The 25,349-nt window shown below is 39.6% G+C and overlaps 2 protein-coding genes across 3 annotated transcripts; both read left to right on the top strand.

The window, feature by feature from the left end:
* The first annotated feature begins 38 nt into the window (after positions 1 to 38).
* CENPN (centromere protein N) lies at positions 39 to 9,503 on the top strand. 2 transcript variants are annotated; one of them, XM_019288274.3, is made up of 11 exons: positions 39 to 282; positions 868 to 1,057; positions 2,190 to 2,235; positions 2,797 to 2,853; positions 3,272 to 3,348; positions 4,382 to 4,558; positions 5,259 to 5,360; positions 5,924 to 5,981; positions 6,401 to 6,513; positions 7,117 to 7,240; positions 9,411 to 9,503. In XM_019288274.3, the coding sequence occupies exons 2-11, from the start codon at positions 887 to 889 to the stop codon at positions 9,443 to 9,445; spliced, it is 960 nt and encodes a 319-aa protein (XP_019143819.2). In that variant the 5' UTR covers positions 39 to 282; positions 868 to 886; the 3' UTR covers positions 9,446 to 9,503. The 2 variants fall into 2 exon arrangements, with proteins under 2 accessions (XP_019143819.2, XP_010401794.2); XM_010403492.4 differs by lacking the exon at positions 9,411 to 9,503 and adding an exon at positions 7,580 to 7,921 and having other exon boundaries at positions 41 to 282.
* An 879-nt stretch (positions 9,504 to 10,382) lies between these two features.
* Positions 10,383 to 25,268, top strand: ATMIN (ATM interactor). Its single transcript, XM_039558552.1, has 4 exons — positions 10,383 to 10,614; positions 15,657 to 15,782; positions 16,747 to 16,946; positions 17,885 to 25,268. The coding sequence occupies exons 1-4, from the start codon at positions 10,585 to 10,587 to the stop codon at positions 19,713 to 19,715; spliced, it is 2,187 nt and encodes a 728-aa protein (XP_039414486.1). The 5' UTR covers positions 10,383 to 10,584; the 3' UTR covers positions 19,716 to 25,268.
* The last annotated feature ends 81 nt before the right edge of the window (positions 25,269 to 25,349 follow it).

Genomic DNA, 25,349 nt, shown 5'->3' with positions numbered 1-25,349 from the left:
CACGGTGCGGGGTCTGATTGGTCGATTCGAAAGGCGGGCGGCGGGAGCGGCGGGAGCCGAGCCGAGCCGAGCCGAGCCGAGCCGAGCCGAGCCGAGCCGAGCCGAGCCGAGCCGAGCCGAGCCGGGTCCAGTCCAGTCCAGTCCAGTCCAGTCCAGTCCCGTCGGTCACGGAGTTCTGCGCGCTTGTGCCCGCTGTCTAAAGGCCCCGGGCACTCACGGACCGGACAGACAGCAACAGCCCTGGGCGGGACCCAGCGCCCCATCCGTCTGCACCAGGCCTCGGTCAGTAAGGGAAATTTCTAAGGGCGTGACGTGACTTGGTCTGTTCAGCTTGAAGAAGAGGAGACTGAGGGGGGAACTCATCGCAGTGTACAGCTTTCTCGTGAGGGGAAGTGGAGGGGCAGACAGTGACTTCTGACGACCAGTGACAGGATCCCAGGGAATGGCATGAAGCTGTGTCAGGGGAGGTTTAGGCTGGGTACCAGGAAAAGGTTCTTCATCCAAAGGGGGGCTTGGGCACTGGAACAGGATCTCTAGAGCAGTGGTCACAGCACCAAGCCTGACAGAGTTCAAGAAGTGTTTGGACAACACTTTCGGGCACCTGGTGGAATTACTGAGGTGTCCTGCGCAGGGCTGGGAGTTGGACTCAGTGATCCTTGTGGATCCTTTCCAACTTAGGATATTCAGTGTCTATGTAAGTTATTGCACGTATTTTAACTTGCCGCTGTCTAAATCTGTGGTAGTGCTGCACTTAGGACTGACATCAATGTCAGCCAGTTGTGCCGAGGTGCAGCTCTGTACATCTTTGAAGGGAGCAAGTCCCCTGAGCTTGCCTGCAGCTTGGTCTTATCTTCTCTAACCTTTCAGCTTTCCAGGTGGTTCCATCATGGATGAAACTGTGGCTGAGTACATCCGAAGAACTGTGCTAAAAATCCCAAGGGATGAAATCAAGACGGTGCTAGAGAAATGGGGCTTTCTCTCTGAGGCACAACTGCAGACTCTAAATTTCCATCAGATAAAGGACAGCATTTCTCATGACGTTGTTCAACTCTGTGAGGTAAATCCTCTCCTTCAGAAACTGTTGGTGATGTATAGGATGCATGTAGAAGCATCACCAAAAAAAAAAAAAAACCCAAACATTAATCTTTGGCCACAACCCAGCCTCAAATGGCACTTAGTGGTCTGGAAAATGTAAAGCTGTAAATGTAACACCACTGATTTTGTTTGATCTATAGACATGTAGAACAGACCCATACTAAATATGGAAATACATGGAAAACATGGAAATACATGTTTTGAGCTCTAAGTTACATATGGTAGATTAAAAGCTCAATGCGTTAAACCTTTAAAAATGGGTGTGTTTCTAAATTGTAAAATAAAGGCATTGATTGAGTTGTCTACTCATTACATAGTCCTGATTTAAATCTATTTAGTATGGGTAATAACAGTAGTTTGTATCTGTTAGACTTTAAATATTTTTTTTTTAAGTTTCCTTGGCCAGAATTACTTCCATTCAGCATGCTGTAAGCAAAAAAATTATCTGATCTGATTTTGGTGTACTAGGAGTCTTTATATATAATATCATAACCTTGATAGATACAGTTATTACTGATATATCTTGAATTCTACAGCTTTTTGTATCATTCCCTTTAAATTTCTTACTCAAAGATTAATTACCTGTAGTGTAGATAAAACTTCAGGAGATAAACTATTAAGTTATTCTCATAAGATAGCAAATGTCGTATTTTAAAATAACATTTTTTTCTGAAATACTTGTATCTGTAACAAATTGTCATTCAGTTTCTTAAAAATCTTTTCATGCTGTAAAGCATAAAAAAAACAATAGCCAATTATGATAAAACTCTTGACAGTGAGATACTAGTCAGTGTTGCATTATGTCACAAATACCCATTAACTTTCTTTCTAATTGGTTGTACATCATAAGAACATATAAGGATTATGTTCCTCTTGCTGCCTCTGCAGAGGAACACTTAAACCTTGCTGAAATAGTTTTCATTATTGATTTCTCAAAACCTGGGATAAGGTGTGGTGCCTTTAAAGAGAGTGTACATGCTATGGGCTTCAATGCAATATCCTTTAAACTACCAATACTGAGATTTTTCACTTGCTAAACAGTGTGATTGAGCATTCTGGACCTGTAGTTCACAATGCGTTCTTGTTCTTTCCAGGAAAATTCTGCAGACATAAAACAAGCAGCTGTTCTAGACATAATTTGTAAGTAAAAAGTGAATTTAAATGACATTTATTTTTTCTGAGTAGGTTGATAATGCCTGTAATTACACAGCAATTACCCTAGTGTGGTGCAGATGCATGTGGGGTAAGCACATCACGTTTTAGATTCATCTTTTTGGATGTGACCTCTTTTACAAAAAGCTCGAGATCAACAGAAGTATATAACTCTTAACTCCAATATTAATTCACAACTTGATTAGACAACAGTGAAATCTCAAGGTTTCTTCTAACAGTCTACATGTCTTACATTTGAGTTTTGGGCAGTTTAGGTAAAACAATTCCTTAAACATTGAACCCCAGGGATGCCCTTTATTAGCTGCTCACTAAATTACTAAATAACTTTACATCTCTTTTAATAAAAAAACTATTTTGCTGTTATGATTGCTATGAGTGGTAGTTTAAGAATGTCAATACATTATATTGCATTATCAAAAATAATATTTTTTAAGGTAACCTGTAAGTAAAAGTGTTGTAAAATTCTTTGTTCCTTTAATTACTGTTTGATAATACACTGTGTTATTGAGCAATTCGTATTTTTCTTAGACAACCACATCTACCAAAACAAAAGAATGTGGAGTGTTTACCAGATGAAAAAATCAGGTAAAATGTCTTCCCTTGCTCTAATCCCATAATTCTCAGCAACTTAGTGTTGTGCTGCCTCATATCCTACATTTTAAACTCAAATGTAGTCTCATCTAGATTTTTTCTATACAGACATTAACATTTTACTGCAGCCTAATATGAATTTTTCACTTGAGATGATCTCTAATGTTTTTAGAATACTTTCTATTAACTTCTCAAGCAAATACTAGATATTAGTAACTACTAATTAAATATTAACCTCTTCCCTGTATAGCAATAACAAGGGTCAGAATTAAAGTGCAGCTCTTTGTATAAGGTTATGCAGCTTCAACTTTTTCTGCTTAATTTTGTTTCAGCAAAACTAAAAACATCTCTAAACCTGCTTCTTGTAGACACAAATTTTATTTCTGCCTCGTTTTTTTGTCTCATGTAACAGGAGAAGAATTGGAATATTTTGACATAACAGATTTCAAAAAAAAGTTTAAAGGAAGACTTCAGTCAGCCTTGAAAAATGTAAGAATAAATCCATTCCAAATTTGCTTCACAGCTCTGGTGTCAGTATGTTGTTTTCATAACTGTCCCTTACAGTTTGAGTCTAAACTTAAATGGAATTTTTCATTCGGGAATGATAGGAACTGCACGTGACATAGGAAAAATGTATTGCATGTCTGTTTTAGCAACTTCACAATTATGCTGGAAGGAAATAAAATGTAAGTTTGTCTTAAAATGTGACTGGCTTCATGGCAGCATGTTCATGGTTTTTTATCAAATCTTAGCCCAATCTGCAGGAGCCTTTAGTTGCTTTAGCTCACCAGCTTCATTTGGGCAAGGTAATAGAAAATGCCTCTGGCTGATTACTTGTGTCACTCCTTGACACCCAGTGGGTTCCCACTGACAACAGGAGAGGGCAACAAATACAAATCACACTCAGCCAATCAGCTGCAGTTCACATCACTCTTATAATGAAAAGTTTTGCAATATTTTTGGGGTTTCTGTTTGGTTTTTTTTCAAAGTCAGCCTTCTTAAATCAAGGCAAAAAGTAAACAAGGAGCAAATCAACAAGAATAGGAAAGGGAATGTTCAGACTTTTGGTTGTATATTCTTGAGCACTGATAAATATTATATTCAGGTCTAAAATCACAAGTTGATAAAAAGTTTAGTTTCTCAAAAAATGGACATATTGGAATTATTGCTACTAGCCCTCCTTCTAAACAGACATCTTTGTGTTGTTTTCCCAAAAGAGAAATCAGTGCTTTTGTAATAAGCTGTTTTCTACCTTCAGAAGAAAATGTATACTGACAGGAAGAAAAGCAATATTAGAGTTTGAAAGGTGATTCTTCTTTTTATCCCAGTTTGTGAGGTTATTGTTTTTCTGTGGAAATTTTATTTAAATACAATTCTTACGACGCTAGTGGGTTTTTTTCTTATTCAAGTAGTGGTACTATAAATTATGTTTGGGTCTTGTGAACACGGATGTTAAGAGATGAGAAAATCTTTATGGATACCTAAATGGGTTGGTAAAACAAAGCTTTTCTTTTTCTATCAGGTCACCATCACCTTTAAGGAATACGAGGATAATGCAATCTGGATTAGAGTTGCCTGGGGAACACCATATAAAAAACCAAACCAGTACAAACCCAGTTATGTTGTGTACCATTCACAGACTCCTTTTGTCTTCATTTCTGCCTCAGTGCTGAAGAGCAACTTGCCTCTGCTGTGTCAGGTACAGAATAAAACTTAGACCCTGACTTCACCACAGTCATGTAGAGCTATAATTGGGTTAGCTTTTAAGAGGATGGGTAAAGACTCCTCACTTAACATAATTTGCTAAACTGCATCCTTTTTTTTTTTTCTCCTTAGCTCATGATAAAAATGGGGCAAAACCCATACCTTTGGATTGGTGCACTGTGAATAAATTCAGTTTATTGGAATTTTTACTGCTCCTGAATTTAATTTCTTAACCAAGTCTTGGGCAGTATTCCATTAAATTGTCTCACAGAAGTTGAAGAATATTATATCAACACTGTTAACTTCAAGAACTAAGCATATGAGCTTGTCAGGGAATGCCATTCATTTCTGTTAACTTGTGATCAGCTCTGGTAGTCTTTTTTCCTCTATTTAGAAATTTCCTCAAATTTCTGTAGTAGTAATTCAAATATTTTATGATTCTGTTTGTTTATTTTTCAGCTGATAAGACAATGGGATTTAGCTTGTTAATACTGGGAAGGCTTTTAAATATTAACCTGAGCTTAATAACAATCTCTGCAACATTTTTTCAGATATTTAAATTTTGCTAGTTAAAGGGCAGTTGCTTACCTTGAAACAAAGACATCACAATGTCTAGAGATGCTATGTTTTTTACATACTACAAACACAGTGATGATTAAGACTGATGTTAAAACAATTTCAATTTTTATTTAAAGGCCCTGATTGTTGCTTCCAATTACCATGACATCCGTGAAATGGAGCTTCGAAGTCATTCTTTAAACTCCCTTAAAGATATTGTGTTTAAGAGATATAGCCAGGTGAGCCACTTCACAAGTAAAGCCTAAGATAAGTCTTGCTTTTTGTTTCAGGCCTAGTTCTCACCCCCTAGCAAGGGGGAAAAATCACCTTTTCCAAGAGAGCATCAAGTTAAAATAATATTGAACTACTGAGGTCGACAGCCTTTCATGAAGGTAACATTGCAATGGGGATGTAATTATTTGGTGTCCCACATACTCTTTATTATTGTTATTCCTGATGGCTAAACTCAGACTAAAAATTATATGAACAATTCAGTCCTAAGTATTTTTAGCATCCTTTCATTAGGCTTCCTAGAGCCATGAGTTGAAGGCTGTTGGAATGGGTACTTAGCTTGCTCATCCACGTAAAACTGGTAAATAGGGAAATGTTCACAAATATCCTAAGACAGGCTTTTTTTTTCAAAAGTAGGTTGGCTTTCAGCCTTCTAGTAATGGTCAAAATTTGGAAGATCATTCTTGCAGAATTAGAAATAAAAGGAAGTATATTAAAGTTCTTTTCAGCTAGAGGTTCTAAAAGTAGAACTGAACTAAAATCTTTTTTCTCTCTCTCTCTCTCTATTTAGAACTTCCAAACTTACTATGCAAAACCTCTGCAAGGAGGGAATGTAGAATCAGAAAGTGGTACGTATATTTGGAATGGAAAGGCTGTTTATATGTCATTCCTGCTGGCTTGTGAAATGAGACTGATAAAAGGAAATGTATATATGCTCCATTCCCATTATGTTATCCATCCCTGGTGCCTTAATACTGGCTGGCCCTGAGAGAGGTCAGTATTTCCCATGACTGGCATGGGACATGGAAAACAAAACCACTCAATGTCCAGTATCTCATATTAGCTTGTGTTTTTCTCTTGGTAAGAACTGAAGATATAAATAATAGACACAACTGCCTTATCAAAAAAAAAAAGAGTGCACTGAATTCATTAAAACTATTACTTTCAAATTTTCATTGGAATAATCTGATCAGAAGAACAGTATTGCAGCAGCTGACAACACTGTCTTTCCCTACTGTTTTCTTTTCCCTACTCTTTTCCCCTGCAGCAGATATAAGGATAGTTCAAGAAAACAGAAGTGAGAAAGAAAGAATCCACAGACTGAACTGGGAAGTTTTTGGTGGTGGTCCTCAACCAAAACTCGAATTTGCACAATACAGGGTAGGAAAAGCAACCAATTTGATTAAGGGTTTTGTAATTTTAATGTAGTGGTAGTCAGATTAAATTTCAAATTTAAGAAATCCTATGGGTTTTTTAAACTTTAAGGAGGACGTTTTAAAATAAATGAGTTAAAAGTCTCTGTAAGAAACAGATTGAAATTTGGTCAGAGTTTTCAATTGTGTTTCAGTCTTTCAGCCTTGTGAACTCAGCATTTTGACCTGTTTTTGTTATAAAGGTAGACTTAGACCAGCAGTGTGTTGGAGCATGAGAAATTAGGGTTATTTTAAGTACATGCAAAGCTTATGCTATGTATAACACCATAACTGACTTCTCGATGATGCACAGGTTTTATTGCATGAACAGATAAATTGAAAATTCTAAGAGATACTTAATGTTTTACATTATTGAACAAGCTGCCTCTTGCTTTCAGCAGAAAACTCTTTGCCACATGGTGGCACCCTCAGATTTTACTACAACATTTCTCCGGCTGGAATCGTTACCAATTGGGAATGGTCTTATTTAAATGTTTAAATGTAATGTGTAATAACATATAAAAAAATATATTCATTGCTTATACTCACTGGTTAAATTTTGTGTTAACAGCTTGAGACAATGTTGAAAAGTGATCCTAAAATGGGTGTTTTGGATAAAAAAGAACCATTCAGATGTTTGGTCAAGTTTTCTAGTCCACATCTCTTAGAATCGCTGAAATCTTTGGCACCAGCGGGTGAGTGTTCTAACTCTATAAAATGGAGGGAAATTCCAGAGTTTTAAGTGTTTTTGTCATCCTACATTCTGCTTGTATCTTGCATAAGGGAGCAACTTTATAGTTTGTTTAGAAAAAGAAACGTAGTAGAATAAAAATGTTACCACTTTAAAAACTTATGTCTAAATATGTAACATTTATTCTTAGAATTACTGGTTTGTACATGGATACTCAAGCTGTGGTTTTAGTTTTAGTGGTTTAGTTTTGCATTTCAGTTTTATAACAGTTATGAAAGGTAAATAATGGTGGAGTACAGCTGTAATTATCTGTCTCTCTCTCTCTCTCTCTCTCTCTCTCCAGGTGTGGCTGATGCACCAGTTTCACCACTCCTTACATGCATACCACATAAAGCTAGGAATTATTTTAAAATTAGAGAGAAAAAAGGTTTATTTCCAGAAAGTTTTGTAAGCCCTTAATTTAAAACTGATTCATAGAGAAATATGCAATTCATAGAGAAATATGCAACTCATTTATTGCTGGTGTTAATCTAAAACTATCATAAGCTTTTAAAAAATAACTTACTCTTTGTTAATACCTTAAAGTTTTTTCCAAATTATGGCTCGTCCTTGAATTATTTTTCCGCAGCTGTCTTTAACAGAAGTTAACCTTAACTAATAAAAAAAGCTAATTGGAAAGTTTAAACAGAGATGGTGGTTATTTTAAATTTAAACGTGATGACTGGTCTTAACTGTATTTTTAATAGTATTTGTGTAGTTGAAGCTTCATAAAGACGCAATAATAACTGTAGCTACTCAGTTTGCTATCATAGCTGTAGATGGCTACGATATTGCAGGTGGCCTTTCTATTTTGGACAGAACCTGCCCTGTTTGGAACAGGTGAATAGTCCCATTCAAATGGGTGGGGCTCCCTGGCTGCAGCTCAGGCATGTTTTTATCTAAGTAGATGGTCTGTATTCAAAGACTATTACAGGGCGTGGGGGTGAATGGACTTTTGGAATAGGGATGTCAATAATAAGCTTCCATCCAGCTTTAGGAGGTATTAATTCAGCTTCCAAAGTCTTTCTCACCAAGGGCAACAGCCAGTAACAAATACTTGAAAATCTGCCTATTGCTGTTAATGTCTTGTGAAACTTTTATCTTGGAAGAATACAGGGAAAGAGGCAATTTTTTCTTTTTAGGAAGGTACATGTTTTAGAGTATCTCAATTAATCAATTAATTTATCCTTCAGAAATCCTTGCCCATTGCCACTAGTTTTTTGCTTGGGGACAGAGGTTATAGAATCAAGATGGCAACAAGTAAGAAATGCAAACAGCTTTGCACTGGAGTTCTCTAGAGCTAGTAAATGTTGGTAATTGTATAGATACTTGCTGCTTTGGTTTTTGGGATGAATTTGATCAGAAGATTCAGTTAAAATGTACAAGTGTTTCTTTTTAATTCTGTTATCGGGACTGTTTTGTGTGTAGTTGGTGTATATAGAATTCCAATATACTTTCAATATCTCAGTGTGCAGAAGCAGCCATATGTCCAGAGGTTGTATGGGCATGTTTTTGTTTTCAGACTGTAAATAAATGTGCAAATTAAGCCTTATAAACGTTTGTTTGGCCTGACTTTAAAACATTACTTGTCATGTACTGATTTTTGGTTTGGTTCAGGTTTCAGCACCTCTATAACTCACACATGAAAAGAGGTTTAGGACTATCTGCTAGCAGTATGGATTTTAGGAATTCCACCTGTGAGATTTAAATGTTGATTTGACAAAATACTTAACATAATGTCAGGATTCTGGAAGAATTCCAGGTTTGGTGTGATAGACATTAAGAGCTGGCTCTTAGCATGTCTGGCTCATACTTCCACGATTCAAATCCATTACGATTCCAACGTGCATTTCACTCTGTGCAACTTGTTCTTCATAATGCTCTCTCCCAAATAACCTAAATGCCTGAGCTGGCAGTGATTTACCATAAATGTAAAGTTCCCAAATGCTCTAGAACACTGTGAGTACCTGGACTACTGCCTCTTGTTTCTGGGAAAGGCAGTCTCCATCCCGTTTTCAACATCCCCTTTTTGGTATTTCTTATTTTCAGAGTTGTTTCATCTCTTAACTTCCTGTAAGCAGGGATATTCAAGGAACTATGCAGTATTTCCAGCTGTGTATTTATTAATTTTTCAGGAAATATCTTCAACTCTTGGGTTCCTTCTTGCTGAGCAGGTGTCCCCATCAAGGGAGATGAGGAGAAGGTAAGGCAAAGGGGGGAATGTGGGGACCAGACTTGTCATCCCCACTGCAGTTGGTCTCTTCCAGCAAGTTGGCAGTTTGGGGTTGGACTAGATGACTTTTAAAGGTCCCTTTCAACCCAAACTATTCTGTGCTAACCCCAAGCAGCAGAACGCAGGCAGCTGAGGGCACAGAGGCTGCAGGAGGAACACACATCCTGGGGCTTCACCTATGGCATAACTCCTACCCAATAAATGGTGTTCATCTTTTCCCTTAACTTGACCTGCTATAGGGGAAAAGCCTCTGCGTTGTGTTGGTGATTCCAACATCCATAAATCTGAGTTGGAAGGGATCCATAAGGCTTGTCAAGTCCAGCTCCTGGCTCTGCACAGGGCACCCCAACAATCCCACCCTCTGCCTGAGAGCATTTTCCAAATTGCTCCTGGAGCTCTGTCAGCCTGCTGCTGTGACCACTTCCCAGGAAAATCTGTTCTAATGTCCAACTACGCTCTGGATGAAGAACCTTTCGCTAATATCCAACCTCACCTTCCCGCCAGAGCTCCAGCTATTCCCTCGTGTCCTGTCGCTGATCAGCAGAGAAATCAGTGCCTGCCTCTCCACTGCCCGGTGCAACACAATAAACGCAGCCTCTCGGCCGTGCGGCGGAGCCGCCCGAGCGCGGTGTGCGTGGGGCCGGGTCCCGTGCCCAGGCTGGCACTCGCGGTTGCCCCGCGTGTCCCGGTGCTCCCGGTGCGCAGTGTGCGGGTTCGTGCCGCGGGAGCGCGCACGGGCCCGCGCTCGGCCCTACCGCTCGCAGCCGCCGCCGCGGGGCGCTGGCGGGCGGGGGCGGGGCCGCGCCACGTGCCTCATGAATATTCAGCGCCGCTGCCGCCGATTGGCGGCCGCCCCCGGAAGCGGAGCGGGGGCCGAGCAGCTGACAGCAACATGGCGGCGGCGGCCGGGCGGCGTGGCGGGGGCTTGGGGCGGCCCCCTGCGCCCGTGAGGGACGTGCCGCCCGCCGGGGAGCTGGTGCGGCCCTCGGTGACAGAGCTGTCCCAAGTGCGGACCAACATCCTGTGCACCGTGCCCGGCTGCGGGAAGGTGCTGCCCAACAGCCCGGCCCCTCAACATGCACCTCAGCAAGGCGCACCCGCTCCAGGTACCGCCGTGAGGCCGGGCCGGCCCCGCCGCCCCCTCCCGCTCGGCCCCTCACCGTGGTTACGCGGCTCTGTCGTGACGCAGCGCCGTGTTCCGCCCCGGGGCCTGCGGCCGGCTCGGGTCCGGGTCCGGGGGGCGGCTGCGGTGTTGGCTGTGCTGGGGTTTTGGTTCGTAGTGAGATTGAGGAGGGGTGTGATTCCCCACCCTGAGAAGAACTAGGATTCTTCCGAGAGATTCTGAGAGAATTGGGATTGTTCAGCCTGGAAAGGAGAATGTTTTGGGGTGACCTAATTGAGGCCTTCTAGTAGCTGAAGGGAACTCACAGAAAGGATGGGGACAAGAGCCTGGAGTGGCAGGACAAGGGGGAATGGGTTCAAATTAAAAGGGAGTAGGTTTAGATTAGATATTAGGAAGAAGTTCTTCAATGTGAGGGTGGGGAGGCCCTGGTACCCGCTGCCCAGAGAAGCTGTGGCTGCCCCATCCCTGGAAGTGTCCAAGGCCAGGTTGGACGGGGCTTGGAGCAGCCTGGGATAGGAGAAGGTGTCCCTGCCCGTGGTAGGAGGGTGGAACTCGATGATCTTTACGGTCCCTTCTAACCCAAACCGTTCTGTGATTCCAGATGAGAATAACGAAGTTTCTCGTTGTCTCTTGTTTAAGTTTCCCCTTGTGAAAGGCCTCTGCAGGTCCATGTATAACTACACAAGTGTGTGTGTACACAGGCTGACCAGTTGTGTTGAGGATTCCTCTAAAATTACTTACAGAAGATAACCAGTTTTGTACGTTTTTGTAAACATACCGCAGGCAGTTAAGAGTTCTTTGGGACTCAGCTTCTGTTGTTTTACTTGCTTATCAACTATCTTTCTGCAGTAAGACTTTAAAGCCCCACTTGTGAGGTGCTGTGCAAACATGCAGCATTTCCTAACCTTATCAGCTGGCAAACCATCTCCATCCCAACACCGAGGGCTGTTATGCTGGGGTTTTGTTTGTTTTTTTAAAAATGTCTGAGCTAAAAAAAAACCAAAACAGATGGATGCCATTTTGGAAACAAGCCCTCATTTCCATAATACTCCTGAGCTAAGTATGTGCTGGGGGGGAAGAGAATCACAGTTCAGCAGGCACACATTGAGAGTGGGCCTTTCCGAAAGATATCCTTGCTTTTCCCAAAACTGTAATGCCAAGTGTGCAAGGACAAATTGTATTCCTGGAAAACTTCAAGTGCAGCATTCATAGCTGCATTCTGAAAGTGCAGCCTCAGTGGGGGAACAATAAACATCCCTGTTTTGTGAAATGGCTACAGAGTCAAGTGTGGATCACACGTGCTTGTTGGTGAGGAACAAAAGGAAATAGTGTCGAGTGTACTTGCTGTCCCCTGTCTCTGGGATGTTTTAATTTCATTTCCTATATGAACTAACAACATAACCCACAGTAAAGTGTTAGATCTCATGTGTTCATGTGGGGGGAGGTACAGCAGAAGTTCAAAGTGTTCTTTCAGGTCAGCGAAGTCATTTTGGCTGTGAGCTGATGCTCTGAGCGTGCACTGCAGCTGGTGGGTTACATAACTCAGGGTATGATGGGTGAGGAAATGCTGCTTTCTCACCCAGCTTGCTGTTAACCATGAATGCCTTGTAGAATTAGAGCATACTCCATACACCTAGTTACTGAATCTTGTGATAGCTGGGAATGAATACTAAACTACAGATGGATGCCGATTTTCAGAAACTTCTTGACGTGTTTCAAGGGCATTGCAATTGAGACTAAAACGTTGTTGAGGCTTAAGGGAGGCTCAATATTTTGGTATTGCTGTTCCCTTTTAAGAGATACCTGATTCCCCAGATAAAAAGAATTTAGTAGATTGCATTTTTTAGTGAAATATGAAACTAGTGAAGAGGCAGCTTGGCAGATGAGGTGGTAAGAAGCTATTGGGGAAGGAGAGAACGTAGTACTCCTGAAGAGAAGGGAGGATGACTTGGTTAATTTTCATTAATGAAAGTAACACCGATAGGATGTTTTGATACCAAAACCCTTAAGGGATTGCTGTGGCAGAGGAAGGACATTTATACAAGAAACAAGATTACCCTGTAGAAACAGAGTCAAGTGCAGGAGTACGAGGTTTTAATCTTGTGAAGTGATAACAAACAGTTTGATCAGCGCTGTTTTGTAACAGAAATAAGCTGATGTGGGAAACACTTGAGAAACAATTTGGTCATACCTGAATGAGCATTTAGGGTAATACTGCTGGGAGAAGGGCGATCCTAAAATATGGCGGAGGGATATTCTATGTCAGTGTAGGGTGAGAATCTGATTCAAATAAGTTAAAATGAACTCAGATGTGTAGAAAATAACTGCTAAGGGTGATGAATGGCAGGTGTTTCTGACAAAGGGAAATTAGAAGAATTTGCCTTCTTTGGCCTGATGAAGAAGATATGAAATATTGATACACTAATTTTTGTATTTTGTCTCCTTGACAGAGGATAAGCCAATAAAAAAATGAGAGCAGTACATATAAACTGACACTTAATATATTGGGCTTAATTTAATTCTTTGGTCTTTTGGCTGTATTATTTTATGTAAAGAAGGGAAACTACTTCTGTGTAGTTTAAAATGAAGCTAGAAGAGTTCATGTAAAGGAGAGTTTTCTGCAGATTCCTGTGATAATAGGGAGGCTGTAGTCAGTGTGAACTGGAAAGGATAGCATACCCTTAGGATAGGTTACTCAAATACTGCACTACCACAATAGTTGTTATAATAAGAATAAATGCACTCTCTTCATGTCCTATTTAGTGAAGAAATGGCTGAGCTTCTGCTGCAAAAACCCCCATGTGTTAAATAGTTGACTATAGTCTACTGCAACATCATTTAAAATGCCTTTCTGGGGCAGGAAAGCAAGATGTCACTAAATTCACCGTGACTAAGTCTGTAGCAAGGACTGTTAATTTCCCATTTTCCGAGTTGTTGTCACAAGCCATATCCAGATTCCGTACATTGCAAGTGTCTGCTTTGGGGGAAGTTCATTGGATCAATATTTACCCATAATTATGGTGGGTGGATGTTGTAGAAACATGGGACATAAAATCAGATAGGTAAGGAAGAGAGCTGTGAGAATGTCTGAAATAGGACTGGCCAGGTGGGCTTTGAGAAGATGCAAGATTAACCATTTAAAGCCATGAGGACTTGGGATGGGTCAAAACAAGATTACTGTCCATATACGGTATCTTATATGTGTAGAGTATCTCTCAACTTGTCACAGCTAATTTGTTGTGGTTTCTGCCACCAAAGGCTATGTTCCAGCTGTTAAAAAAAGCATCGTACAGGTGTTTATAAATCTTTTAAACGCTTGATACTATTCTATACCTTAGTATTTCAGTAGTTTTAAATAACCTGACTGTGGTTTACCTGTTAAGTGCCTGAACATGTTTCCCCTATTGCCCTGCAGTTGTTGGGTTGTGATATTAAATATAACACACTTAATAACTTTTTATTTAGGAATTGGTGACTCCAGTTGCCAGTTACTCAGCATATTGGTTTCATCTGCCAATCTGTCTATTGGTGGGAGAGGCCAAACATAGCTTTGACTTAAGGACAGATCTTCTTTTCTCCTGAGGACTTTGAGACTGACATCTGATGGAAGTGTCCTGTGAAAAGTCAGGATTAAAAAGTGGAATTGGAACTGGAACAACTTGATTTCTTTGTGTCATGTTCCTGTTTGGGGTAGTGGCTCTAGGAGGTAGAACAATAGTCACAGTGATGATGCAGCAGATAGACCAGGCCTGTTTATGAATGGGCTGTCCACAGGAGAAACTGCTGTACATAAAGGTGTTTAGAAGGTTAAACTGTTGCATGAAAACATCCATTTTAGAGAATTAGTCCAGGTTTTCTTGTTATGGAGCTGTGAGCAGTGAAGCCCTTTGGGCCCTGGCAGCTGAGATACATTCTTTGTTTGCTTCACGTGGGAGGACTGTTGTGCTTTGTGGATTCTCTGTGTTTGGGGTAACCTGTGTAAACACAACCAGCTGGACGTCTGCCCAAAGAGGTAGTTAGGGAGTGACTGGTGTGAAATCAACCTTCCACTACTAGCTGTGCTCACTGACCTTTTGCTGTCATGGGCTACAGTAACTAGCTCTAGGGATTCTTTGGCCTCCTATTCAGTCTCAGGATGAAAGGAGACTCACAGCTACTCTGAGCATTAGATTTTAAATAGTTCACTTTTAACTTTTTGCATAGACACAGATGCCTGATGCTTCCACTGAGACCCTTTCAGATAGGGTATGTCTAGAGGTATATGTCTTGTCTGGTTTCCATGCCTGTGTCCTCAGTAGGAAGGGATTCTGTGTGGTTGAACAATCTGGACAATCCCATTAGTATGTCCTTCTTACATGTACTTTTGAGGTCCTCTTTGAGCAAGTAGTGTTTCTTTCTTCTGTGTACATGTGAGGGTCAGTGAGACAGCTCATATGGAAAACCTGGCTGGATAGATTGGTCACTTAGTGTTTGGAGGGTCAGAATTAGCATACCAGTTGTTTCACAGACTTAAGTGAGATTTGGTTTATGATCTGAATTAAGTGGCAGGGCATACTTGGCATTTTTCATTTTATTACAAGTAAACTCTAAATAGTGCTAACAGAATTCCAGCATCAAGGAAGTGTTGTGTTTCTGTGACTAATCTTAATGGAGCTTCACATACTGTGTCACTAACAAGTAAAACTACATTGATTCAGCAGTCTAGGATAGTGTCTGTATGGAAATTGTTTTTACCTCAAATAACACAAAACATGGGGCAGGGAGTGTCTTGGTAAAAATAAATAGTACAGTACCACTACTCCATAGAGCTTGTTGTAATTGCACCTGGTAATTTTGATGGGATATTTGCAAAGTGGCATCCACATAGGGGAAAAGCTCCGTTTGAACTTTCAAGTCATGTAGGAAAGAGCCTCGAACTCATTGAGATGTGTAAACTCATTGAGCCATAGTTGACGTGTATTGTGAATATTGTCTTGAATATGCAAACCTATAGAATTGTCAACTTCTCAACTGGTTCTTTTTCAGGATGGAAAACTTAATGCACCAATAAGGAAGGGTTTGAAAACTTCACAGAAATTCTACTGCTGTCCTATTGAAGGCTGCCCTAGAGGACCAAACAGACCATTTTCCCAATTTTCTCTTGTAAAACAGGTATTCCTGTTTCCTGAAGTATTTTCACACTAATTTAGTCTTGTCTCTACTCCAGAGGGTATGCACTTTTGCATACAGGTATCAGCAAAACCTCTCAGCATATATCCAGAAATTAGAGAACTGTATGCAGCAGCTCCAACTGCACATATGATTCATGAGTTTGCATGTTTGCATGTTGATATTAGAGGACTTGAACATTTTGATCAGACAGATGCCAGTATGTTCTTCTAAACTAGATCAGAGCCCCTCTCCACAAATTAAATAGATGGAGAAAGATTAAAGAAGAGGGGAAAAAATCACAGTAGCAACTGATGAAGGTTTAAACTGTGGCTGATGCTTTTAATTGCTTTTTCAAGTGGTCAAGGATTAAGAGCTTTTCTCTGCTTTAATATCAAAATACATTTGTTTACTAGTTAACCAGTTTAAGAAAACATGTAAAACTTGTTCCTGCATTAGTGAGCAAAAAGAGCACTGTGCTGCAGTTGGTTACCTGTGCTGAGCTGGGGACCCTGTAGGGAGCTGAGTGGCTGGCACTTGGTGCCATAAATGAAAAGAAAAAATTGTGGTGTTTGCTCTGGTGTTGACCTGTATGACTTGAGATTATTTGCTCGGTTATAGATCTTCAGGAGTGTGCACATGTTGCAGCATAGACTTACTGTGCTCTTTTGGCAAGGTTGATCTATAAATTCATTTATGTCCTCAGGAAACCTTCAATGGCATTAGGATAGGTAAATGTTTATCTGTGTTCTCAAAATGCAGGTAACATCAGCAGATTTGCAAATTTCAGATTCTCTATTGACTTCTTTAAACTTATTTGTAGTAACACTTTAAAAAAAAAAAATTAATGCTACGCTTCAACACTACTTAGCAACTAAAAAATTGCAAATATTTTCTCCGATAACCATGATTTTCTTTTTTTAATCTTCACTGAAAGCTAATGTTTGCTTTCCCTTGTGTATTCTAGCACTTTATGAAAATGCATGCTGAAAAGAAGCACAAATGTGATAAATGTAGTAACTCCTATGGCACAGAATGGTATTTGAAACGGCATATAGAGGTCTGTGGCAAGACTTTCCAGTGTACTTGTGGGTGCCCTTATGCCAGCAGAACAGCATTACTGTCTCACATTTACAGAACTGGCCATGAAATTCCTGCAGAACACAGGTAAAAGTGAAGCAGTGAAGTAATAACGCATTCATCACCAAGTTCTCTGTGTCTCATGTGCTGCCTTTTTGTCTCCTTTCTGTTGATTAAATAGGAAACAGGATCATGTTTTAGCTGCAAAACAGTATGCAGTTTCTTTGTTGCTTTTAGGAGTTTCTGTTTTGTTGAAGGCGGTAGTGATCATCTAATCAGTAAGATCTGGTTTCCCTATGCAGAAAACAAAAAGTACTGATGACACTGCAGTGCTTGGCATAAATGTTGGTGGTTCTTGTTGCATCTGCTTTTACAGTTCTCTGACAGTAGAGATTATTTGGTAGCTGGTAACTGAGATGTGGAATGCAGTTCAGGTTATTTTCTTGTACAGTCTAGTTATCGTTGCAATTGTTGGTGGATTTATTTTTTAATGCCTATCTCTGCATGTTTAGATTTATAGTTTTAACATGTACACATATTTTAAAGGGCAGTCTACTTTCTGGGGCTAGCCTGTCTGTCTTTGAGGTCCAGCTGCTGCAAAATTTAAGTTTTTTGTGAAGAATTGCTAATTTTATCTTCCATTTCCATGAGGGACCATTACCTGTACACTGATTTCAAGAGCTCTGTCCATTCAATGCTCAGTCTGAGTGTTAAAATAACACATAAAAAGTCTTCAAATCAGAGTGCTTAATGTACAAAGGGGAAGAAACCATCTAAACTTGCACCTCCATTTGGAAATAGGTCTCCATAAGAGGTAATCTTTATTCTTTTTTAAAATGAGAGTGAGGAATGACATTTAACAAAACTGAACTTCATGAAGTCTTTTTATGTTTAATCTAGATTGTCTTCTCATATCCAACCTCATCCATGACTTCAGTTGGTATTTCAATGCAATGACTTAAAAGAATGGAAGGCAGATGTTCTGTGTTTGAAAGAAGTATAAATTATTGATCTCATGTTCACAGGGATCCTCCTAGTAAGAAAAGGAAAATGGAATCCTCCGTACATAACCAGCAGTTGGCAGAGAAAGCAAATGAAGCATTCATCAATACACACAATACTGCTCCTGGCACTCAGGAATTGGAGTCCTCTGAAGTGAAAGTAGTGGCCTCTCTTGAAGGCTCCTGCAGTTCTAACTTCACGAACCAAATGCAGCCAAAATGTGCACCAAAGATGCTTTTACCCAAGCCCAAGGTGGCTTTGGTTAAACTTCCAGTGATGCAGGTTGCTCATTTGCCTGTGTATGTATCTGCAACAGACTCTTCTGTCAAACCTGCTGTAGTGGCTGTTGATAATCAAGGTTCAGTTGTAAGTACTGTTCATTTATTGCCTCAATCTATAGGAATTCTGATTCCAGCCCTGGAGGCAGAAACACTTGTATTTAAAGATAGTATGCCTGTTTCAAAAGTAACAACTTCCGGTGATCGTGAACCAGTAAGTACTGGTGTGCAAGTTGAATTGGACAAGGTTATATCAAATAACACAGGGCAAGAGCTGGGGAATGTTTGTCACAAGAACAAAATTTCTTCAATAAATATACAGACTGACTTATCTTATATCTCACAGAACTTTGTACCAGCTGCAGCCTGGACTCCCAATTCTTCTGTGTCCTCTTGCTCTCAGACAGATCTATCCTTCAGTTCCCAGGTTTCATTACCCATCAGTGTACAGACACAGACACTGCTGCCTGCTTCCAAACTGACTTCATCCATAGCTGCTCAGACTGATGCTTTCAGTCAGGGCTGTTTTCCAACGTGTGGCATTTCCAGAGAGACTCAAACCAGTAGGACACAGGACTGTATTGATGGAAGAGTACAGATGGACCAGGCTGTAATGTCCAGTGACATCTTTGATAATGTTCCTTCATCATATAACGTTTCTACTCACATTGAACTTCCAGAAAACAATTTAATGCCTGCAAATATAGATCAAACCTTGCTGCAAAGAAGTAGTTGCAAGAGCCTCAATCAGGATACGGTAAAGTCTGAATCCCTTATCAGCTTCAACACACAGACTAATATACTTCCACCTCAAAATACAACAGATAATCAAACCCAGACAATGGACCTGCTAAGTGATCTGGAAAACATCTTTTCAGGAAACATGTCTGGCCAGACACTGGATAATCGTGGCCTTTTGTCTGAGACAAGTTCTGGTGCTGACACACATCTTCCATCTGGTCCATCACAGAGCACAGGGATAGACTTTGACATTGAAGAGTTCTTTTCAGCATCCAACATCCAAACTCAGACTGAAGAGAGTGAGCTTGGTAACCTGAACTCTGAGCCAGTTTTGGAGTCCCTGGACATTGAAACTCAGACTGATTTCTTATTTTCAGATAGTGCCACTCAATCATATAACTGCCGAGGCAATTCTAACTTCTTAGGCTTGGAGATGTTTGATACACAGACACAGACAGACTTGAATTTCTTTTTGGACAGTACTACCCATCTACCTTTAGGAAGTATTCTGAAACAGTCCAGTTTCTCTATGAGCACTGACTCATCTGATACAGAAACCCAGACAGAAGTATATATGGCTACTAAAAATATACCTGTTCAGAATATTGAAAGCAAAGTCCAGCTCAGTAGTGCTGAGACACAGACTATGGATAGCTGCTTTGAGAATCTGGGGAGTTTATTCCTTACCAGCAATGAAACACAGACAGCAATGGATGACTTCCTTCTGGCTGACTTAGCCTGGAATACAATGGAGTCCCAGTTCAGTTCAGTAGAAACACAGACCTGTGAAGAGCTGTGCTCCTTGTTCCAGAGCTCTGACAAGCCCAGCCACTGAGTGCTACATAATATAACTGTGACCTGTGGTTTGAATTTAACTTATTGGGGTGGGACAGATGGCTTTACCAAGTGATCCACTTTGCATTATTGAATGTACTTGTCATGAGCAGTTGACCTAAGAGACTTTTCATGCTGAAGGTACTCTATTGAATATATAACTTTACGTAAACTATGTGTGTATAAATAGAGGGGAAAGGGGGGGCTGTAACGTGTTAATGTACATTTGAACCTTAAAAAATTATGTGGTGCCTATGTTTTTCCCTCAAACTTCTTTACAAAGCTGTTACTGGTTTCATCTAAGTGGGAGAACTTTTAAAGTTGTTCAATATCTCTCTCTCTCTATTCCTGGCTTACATGCAGGGTTCCATTGTGCTGGACCAAAACCCTGACCTGTTCAATTGAGATGTTTCCCTGAACTTACAGGGGAGGATTCTATTAGTGTAAGCTACTTCTGTTTACTTTTTTTAGTAGCTTGTATTTTAAATCCGGCATGAACATAATCAGCCGTATTGTCTTCTTTTACTTTATGCCTTCACAGCTCTTTCTCTTGCATAAGCTGACATTTTCCAAATACCTGTCCAACACATTAGACACATAGAGATTCTTGAATTGTTGAAAATATTTATTATTAAAAACATGTGTAGAAAGCAGTATTTTTTTTTCCCTGAGTGGCACTGATGCTCTTTGAAGGGTAGGAAAAGAACTTGGAATTCGTAATTATAGGGGAAATTAGTATGTCATCCTTTTAGCTAGTGTAATAAATGGGACTAACATTTTTAGAGTCTTCAGAAGGGATTTGCTTAAATTATTTCTGTCTGTAAGATGCAAATGTTATAATGTGTGTGCCTCAGAGACTGGAATCATTAGGTTTTGATGAAATTCTCCTAGCTTTATTGGGATATGAGTTGAGAAATGTTACAGTGGTTTATACCTCTACTACCTTAACAGAAATCTTTAAAAATGGGTAATTAAATTCCTTAAAACACTCACCTTGACTCCTGTTTTTGGACTTGCTGCTTCCAAAAACAATTGGAATCCATACAAGAGAGCTGGGAGATCAGCTCACAGAAGCCTTTCCAGAACAGTTCTATCTTGCTTTTGCATGTTGATCTGCAGCCCTCTGTTCCTGCAGCTTTTAGAGTTTCCGTGATTATAGTCAAACTCACACAAACTAATTTTTCAGAGAAGAAGCATATGACCTCTTGGCACCTTTTTTTTTTAATGTTTGTGTTGCCCCGCATGCCACTCTTTGCGGTATTTTTCATTTTAATGAAAATACATTAAGCCAGTTGTGAATGTGTGTTGGAATTTGGCCTTAAGTAATTTTTATCTCTTACTATAATATCTGTGAAATATAGGCCTTTGGTTTTGTCCTGGACAGGTTTTAGTTTTGTAACCTTAAAGGAAAAGAGAAAACTCTGTGTCAAATTCCTGGGCCTGTAACAGACTTTACTCCTCCATTGTTAGAGGAGAGGTATTGGCTGCATATTTACTGTGCAGCCCAGCAGCAAATGTATGTCCAAGCCTTAGGTTTTGAGGACTCCCTATGCTTTGTGCTGCATATTCTCAACTCAAGGATATGGGAGTTAAGTTACTCATCCATTGCAGCCAGGTTGTTTTTGTTGAACATGGGTGACACCTTTCTTTTTTCCTATTTTTTTCTTTGTCTTTTCCTAATGCTCTTTAAATTGCCATGGTGAGTGTCTTCACCTTTACTGGAAAGAATCTCTTTAGATTAACCCTGAAACTCACATTTTCCTTTTGAAACCCCAGCTTTGTTGCCTGTTTGATTTTTCAACATTTCTAGGTGTGATTTCAGGCACTTCCAGTCTGGCTGAAGAAACTGCAGAACGGAATCTTGCACTTCCCCAGGAGAACAGTAATTCTGGTGTGGGGAATAACCCCCAGGTATCACAATGTCTGTAGAGTTCTCATCTGATGGGTGGGATAAATTTAAAAAAGGAAGGCCTCACTTGTCATTTTGTTTTTTTCTGAATATATGACTGACTTCTATTTACCTGCCTACTTTGAAATAGGGAGATAACATAAAGAACAAAATTAGGTTAATTTATTCTATTACAATATCCTTCTAGTAATGTTGCAACTTCACATTTTAAAGTGTGTTTCCTGGCTGGGATACCAGATAACACTTCTTCATACGCTGGTTTTTTGTGTTTCTCATGTGCAAGTTGTCTGTACTGACACATGATAGAGAGGCAGTTACTGTAAGCCTGGTTTGGAAAAGGGGTGTTTTCCACAGCTGTAGAAGCTGTTCATTACCTCTGAATTTAGAAAGTCAGTCTTTACTCTGCAAGAGAAGGAATCTTGGGTGCTGAGGAGCAGAATTACTGAAGGCTTTGCATTGTAGCTATCTGAGAAACCAGCGAGGTTTAAAGTACTTTGAAACTAATTTACAAATTAGAGTGATAATTACCATGTTATTGTGTAAGCCAAAGCTCTTAGCATCATGGACTGTCAGGAAAAGACCCAAAAGTTTGTGTGGACGAAATCTTATAATGTAATCATTACCCAGTTATTGTACTTAGTAATTAAAAGTATTTCTGAGCTTTGTGTGTTTTATTAGAACATGCAAATCACAATCCTTTCACTCATTCCATTGGTTTAAAATATTTTGAGTTTTAATTAGGTAAACACAGTACTACAGCATGAAGTCATTTATTGAAAGTGCACTATTAAGAAACCATTAAATGTCTGCACTGTCTTAGGGAAGTGGGTCATTCTGACCAAAATTAACTTCTTTCTTCACAAATTTGGTTCTCCATAAATTATTCATGGCAGTGAGAAACAGGTGTGGATCCTGTATTTCTGGCATATGTCACTCAGTTTGGATTTATTAAGTATTTTTGTGAAAATATGGAGACTACAAACAGACTTCATAGTTTGGTGAATCCCACACTAAACTTCATGAAACCTGATCTGAAACATTGTTGCTGAATATTGCGAATCTTCACATTTGAACAAGTTCTTGAAAAAGGTTGATTTTCTGTTTCTGTCTTTATTATAAAATAAACTTCAGACAGAACTATTTCTGGGTAGAACTAAAATGATACTTATCTCCCTTCTTCTGCAGTTTGTCTCTGATTTGATTTTCAAGGCACTGTATTGTAAGTATTGGTCAGCAGTGACTTACCATCTTACTCTTTTTTTGTATCCTCTGTTGCCATTAGAGCTGCTGTAAAGTAACATCAGATTCTCTGTAGCCTCTTAGCACAATTTTTTATCTGGAAGTGACACTAATGTTACATGTACTTACCCTTTGTGTTTCCCACTTAATTCCGTTAAGCTGTGATTGCTGGATCTTGATTTGGGTGCCTGTGTAACACTATTATAAAATTGAATTAGTACTTTTGTAGTTTCATTTGTGCTTTTCTTTAATATATAAAGAGTAAAACAAAGGAAACGGCAGATTTGGGACTTGCATTCTATGAGAACGTAAGCACAAATAAGCTAAAAAATGAAAGGTCTGTCTTGTTGCCTTCTAATATTTGTCAGAATGCTAAAAGTTTGTATGACAGTAGATGTTTCTTCTTACAGCTTTATTTGTGTCTATTTCTGCTAATACACCTGTAAATACATTTTGCTGTTGGTAGGGAGGGAGTCCTCCCCCAACTCTTTGTGTCAGCCTAGAGAAATTGGTAGTTTTAAGTCAGAGTTTGCTAACACTACATATTCTTAGTTATGCAAAGCTGCTTGTGTCTAGAAAATTTTCACTTCCAAAGGATATGAAAGCATTTTTTAAAATGTATATAAACTTGCAACTGTAAATGAAACAGCTGCAAAAGAAACCTTGTGAAACCTCGTCTAGTTTTGAACAACTCGGTAAGTGTCTGTAACTTAATGTATGTAACTAACTCATTACAAATTTTTATTCCAAGGCACATACACAGTCATTTTTTTTTCTCTTGGAAGTAAGAGACTGAATTTCCCTGTTAGTCATATGGACCTCAGTTGTGTAGGGGCAACAGAACAAGGAACAATGGCTGCCTTCCACTGTTTTAAATCCTTATGCTGCTAATGTGTGAATTGATTTTTTTGGTGAGGTTAGGTAGAAACATAAGAGTTGGCAGGATTGGGGTCTTAGGGGGCTGGGGGGGGTTTAATAGCCTTTTAAATGTAGGGTAAGTCAATAGAACTCCTACTGAATCAACATAGGGTGCTCAACTTGCAAAAGAACATGTTCCTGAAATGGCAACTCAGAGGTGAACCAAATGTACTTGCCTTTATCATTAAGGTTGTACAGCTTTCTTTGCTTTAATATATTTCTGACATGTGCTGATTTTTTAAACGTGATCTTAATGTACCATTTACTGTTCCAAATACATTCACACCAAAATGTTGGTAACGTTCTGGGCTTTGCAAGCTTTTTCATTCCTGTTTGGTTTAAGGTGCTGCTATGCTTGTGTCCTGGTGGGATGGGCCTCCTGTAAACAGGCTGCCACTGATAACAGGAACACTGTGAGGATACGGTTATTTAATGGTAGCAAACCAGTGCATGGTGCAATCATGCATCTTCTGTTTCTTTTGTTGTTGTTTTTTAAGAGTTGATGTGAATTTAAATGTGTGTGAGAAGGACTTGCTGCTTAGAACATGACTGAATTCTCTTGTTTCAAGTGCCATTGCTATGCAATGAACAGAACTCAGCTCTCAGCCCCGCAGTCAGGGTGAGGGAATGTTTGTGTTTGTGTGTGTGTCTCTTCACTGAAAATGTAAGCGGACAGCCTGAAATAGTGGAACCTCCTCAAGGAACTGCTGAGTTAAATAACTGAAGTCCCTTTACTTGTGATCCTTTTTCATGTGCTGGCTTTACAGTACCTTCAACAACTAGCAATGGAATATAATAGATGACTTGTGGTGATGTCAGCTCTACATTTCACAACATCCAGTGCTTTACATGCTTCAAGCACCTGCATGCAGAGCTAGATTGACAGTACTTCTACCTACAGACATTTGCAAATGCATCTGTGATAAAGCTAGATTTGAAAGATGGCCATATCTTTCCAGCTTAAAGACTTCAACACTTGATTACAATCTCATTTAAATTTGTAATTATTTGGAGTGAATGAGTAATAAATCTCATGGGTGAGTCTTTCCCAAAGCATGTGTGAGTTAATCTCAGCAAGGCTGAGAAATGTCCGTTAAATATTTTTCTTTTCATTACTGGTGGGATTTTTTTATTTACTGGACAAATCTAGTTTTCAAAAGATGATCATGTTTAATTCTTGCTATTTAAGCCAGTAAACTTGCTGTGAGCAGACAAAATCAAGCATTCATTTCTTAGACCTATTTTACAAGTGACAATCCCAAAGAAGGAATGTTGTCCTAGTAACTGTGAAACTTGTAATTACATTATTGCATGCAGAGAAAACCTTGTGCCAAAATACTGTTTCATATTTCCCTCTGTTGGAAACTGAAGTGTTACACAAAGCTACTAGTAAGTTATTCACAAGTATTGAAATGTTTTGTTCACAAATGAAGCACTTATTCAGTCCTGTAAATTATACATATTTTGGAATAAAGCTAACTTCAATCATTTTTTGCCTTCTGTTTTAATGGCCATGATCTCTGCCTGCAAAGGCCTGGGTGGGGGATTCAGTGCCTATTGGCAAGTACC

This window comes from Corvus cornix, chromosome 11, assembly GCF_000738735.6.
Source record: "Corvus cornix cornix isolate S_Up_H32 chromosome 11, ASM73873v5, whole genome shotgun sequence".
NCBI lineage: Eukaryota > Metazoa > Chordata > Aves > Passeriformes > Corvidae > Corvus > Corvus cornix.
This window is presented reverse-complemented; position numbering and strand designations above follow the sequence as displayed.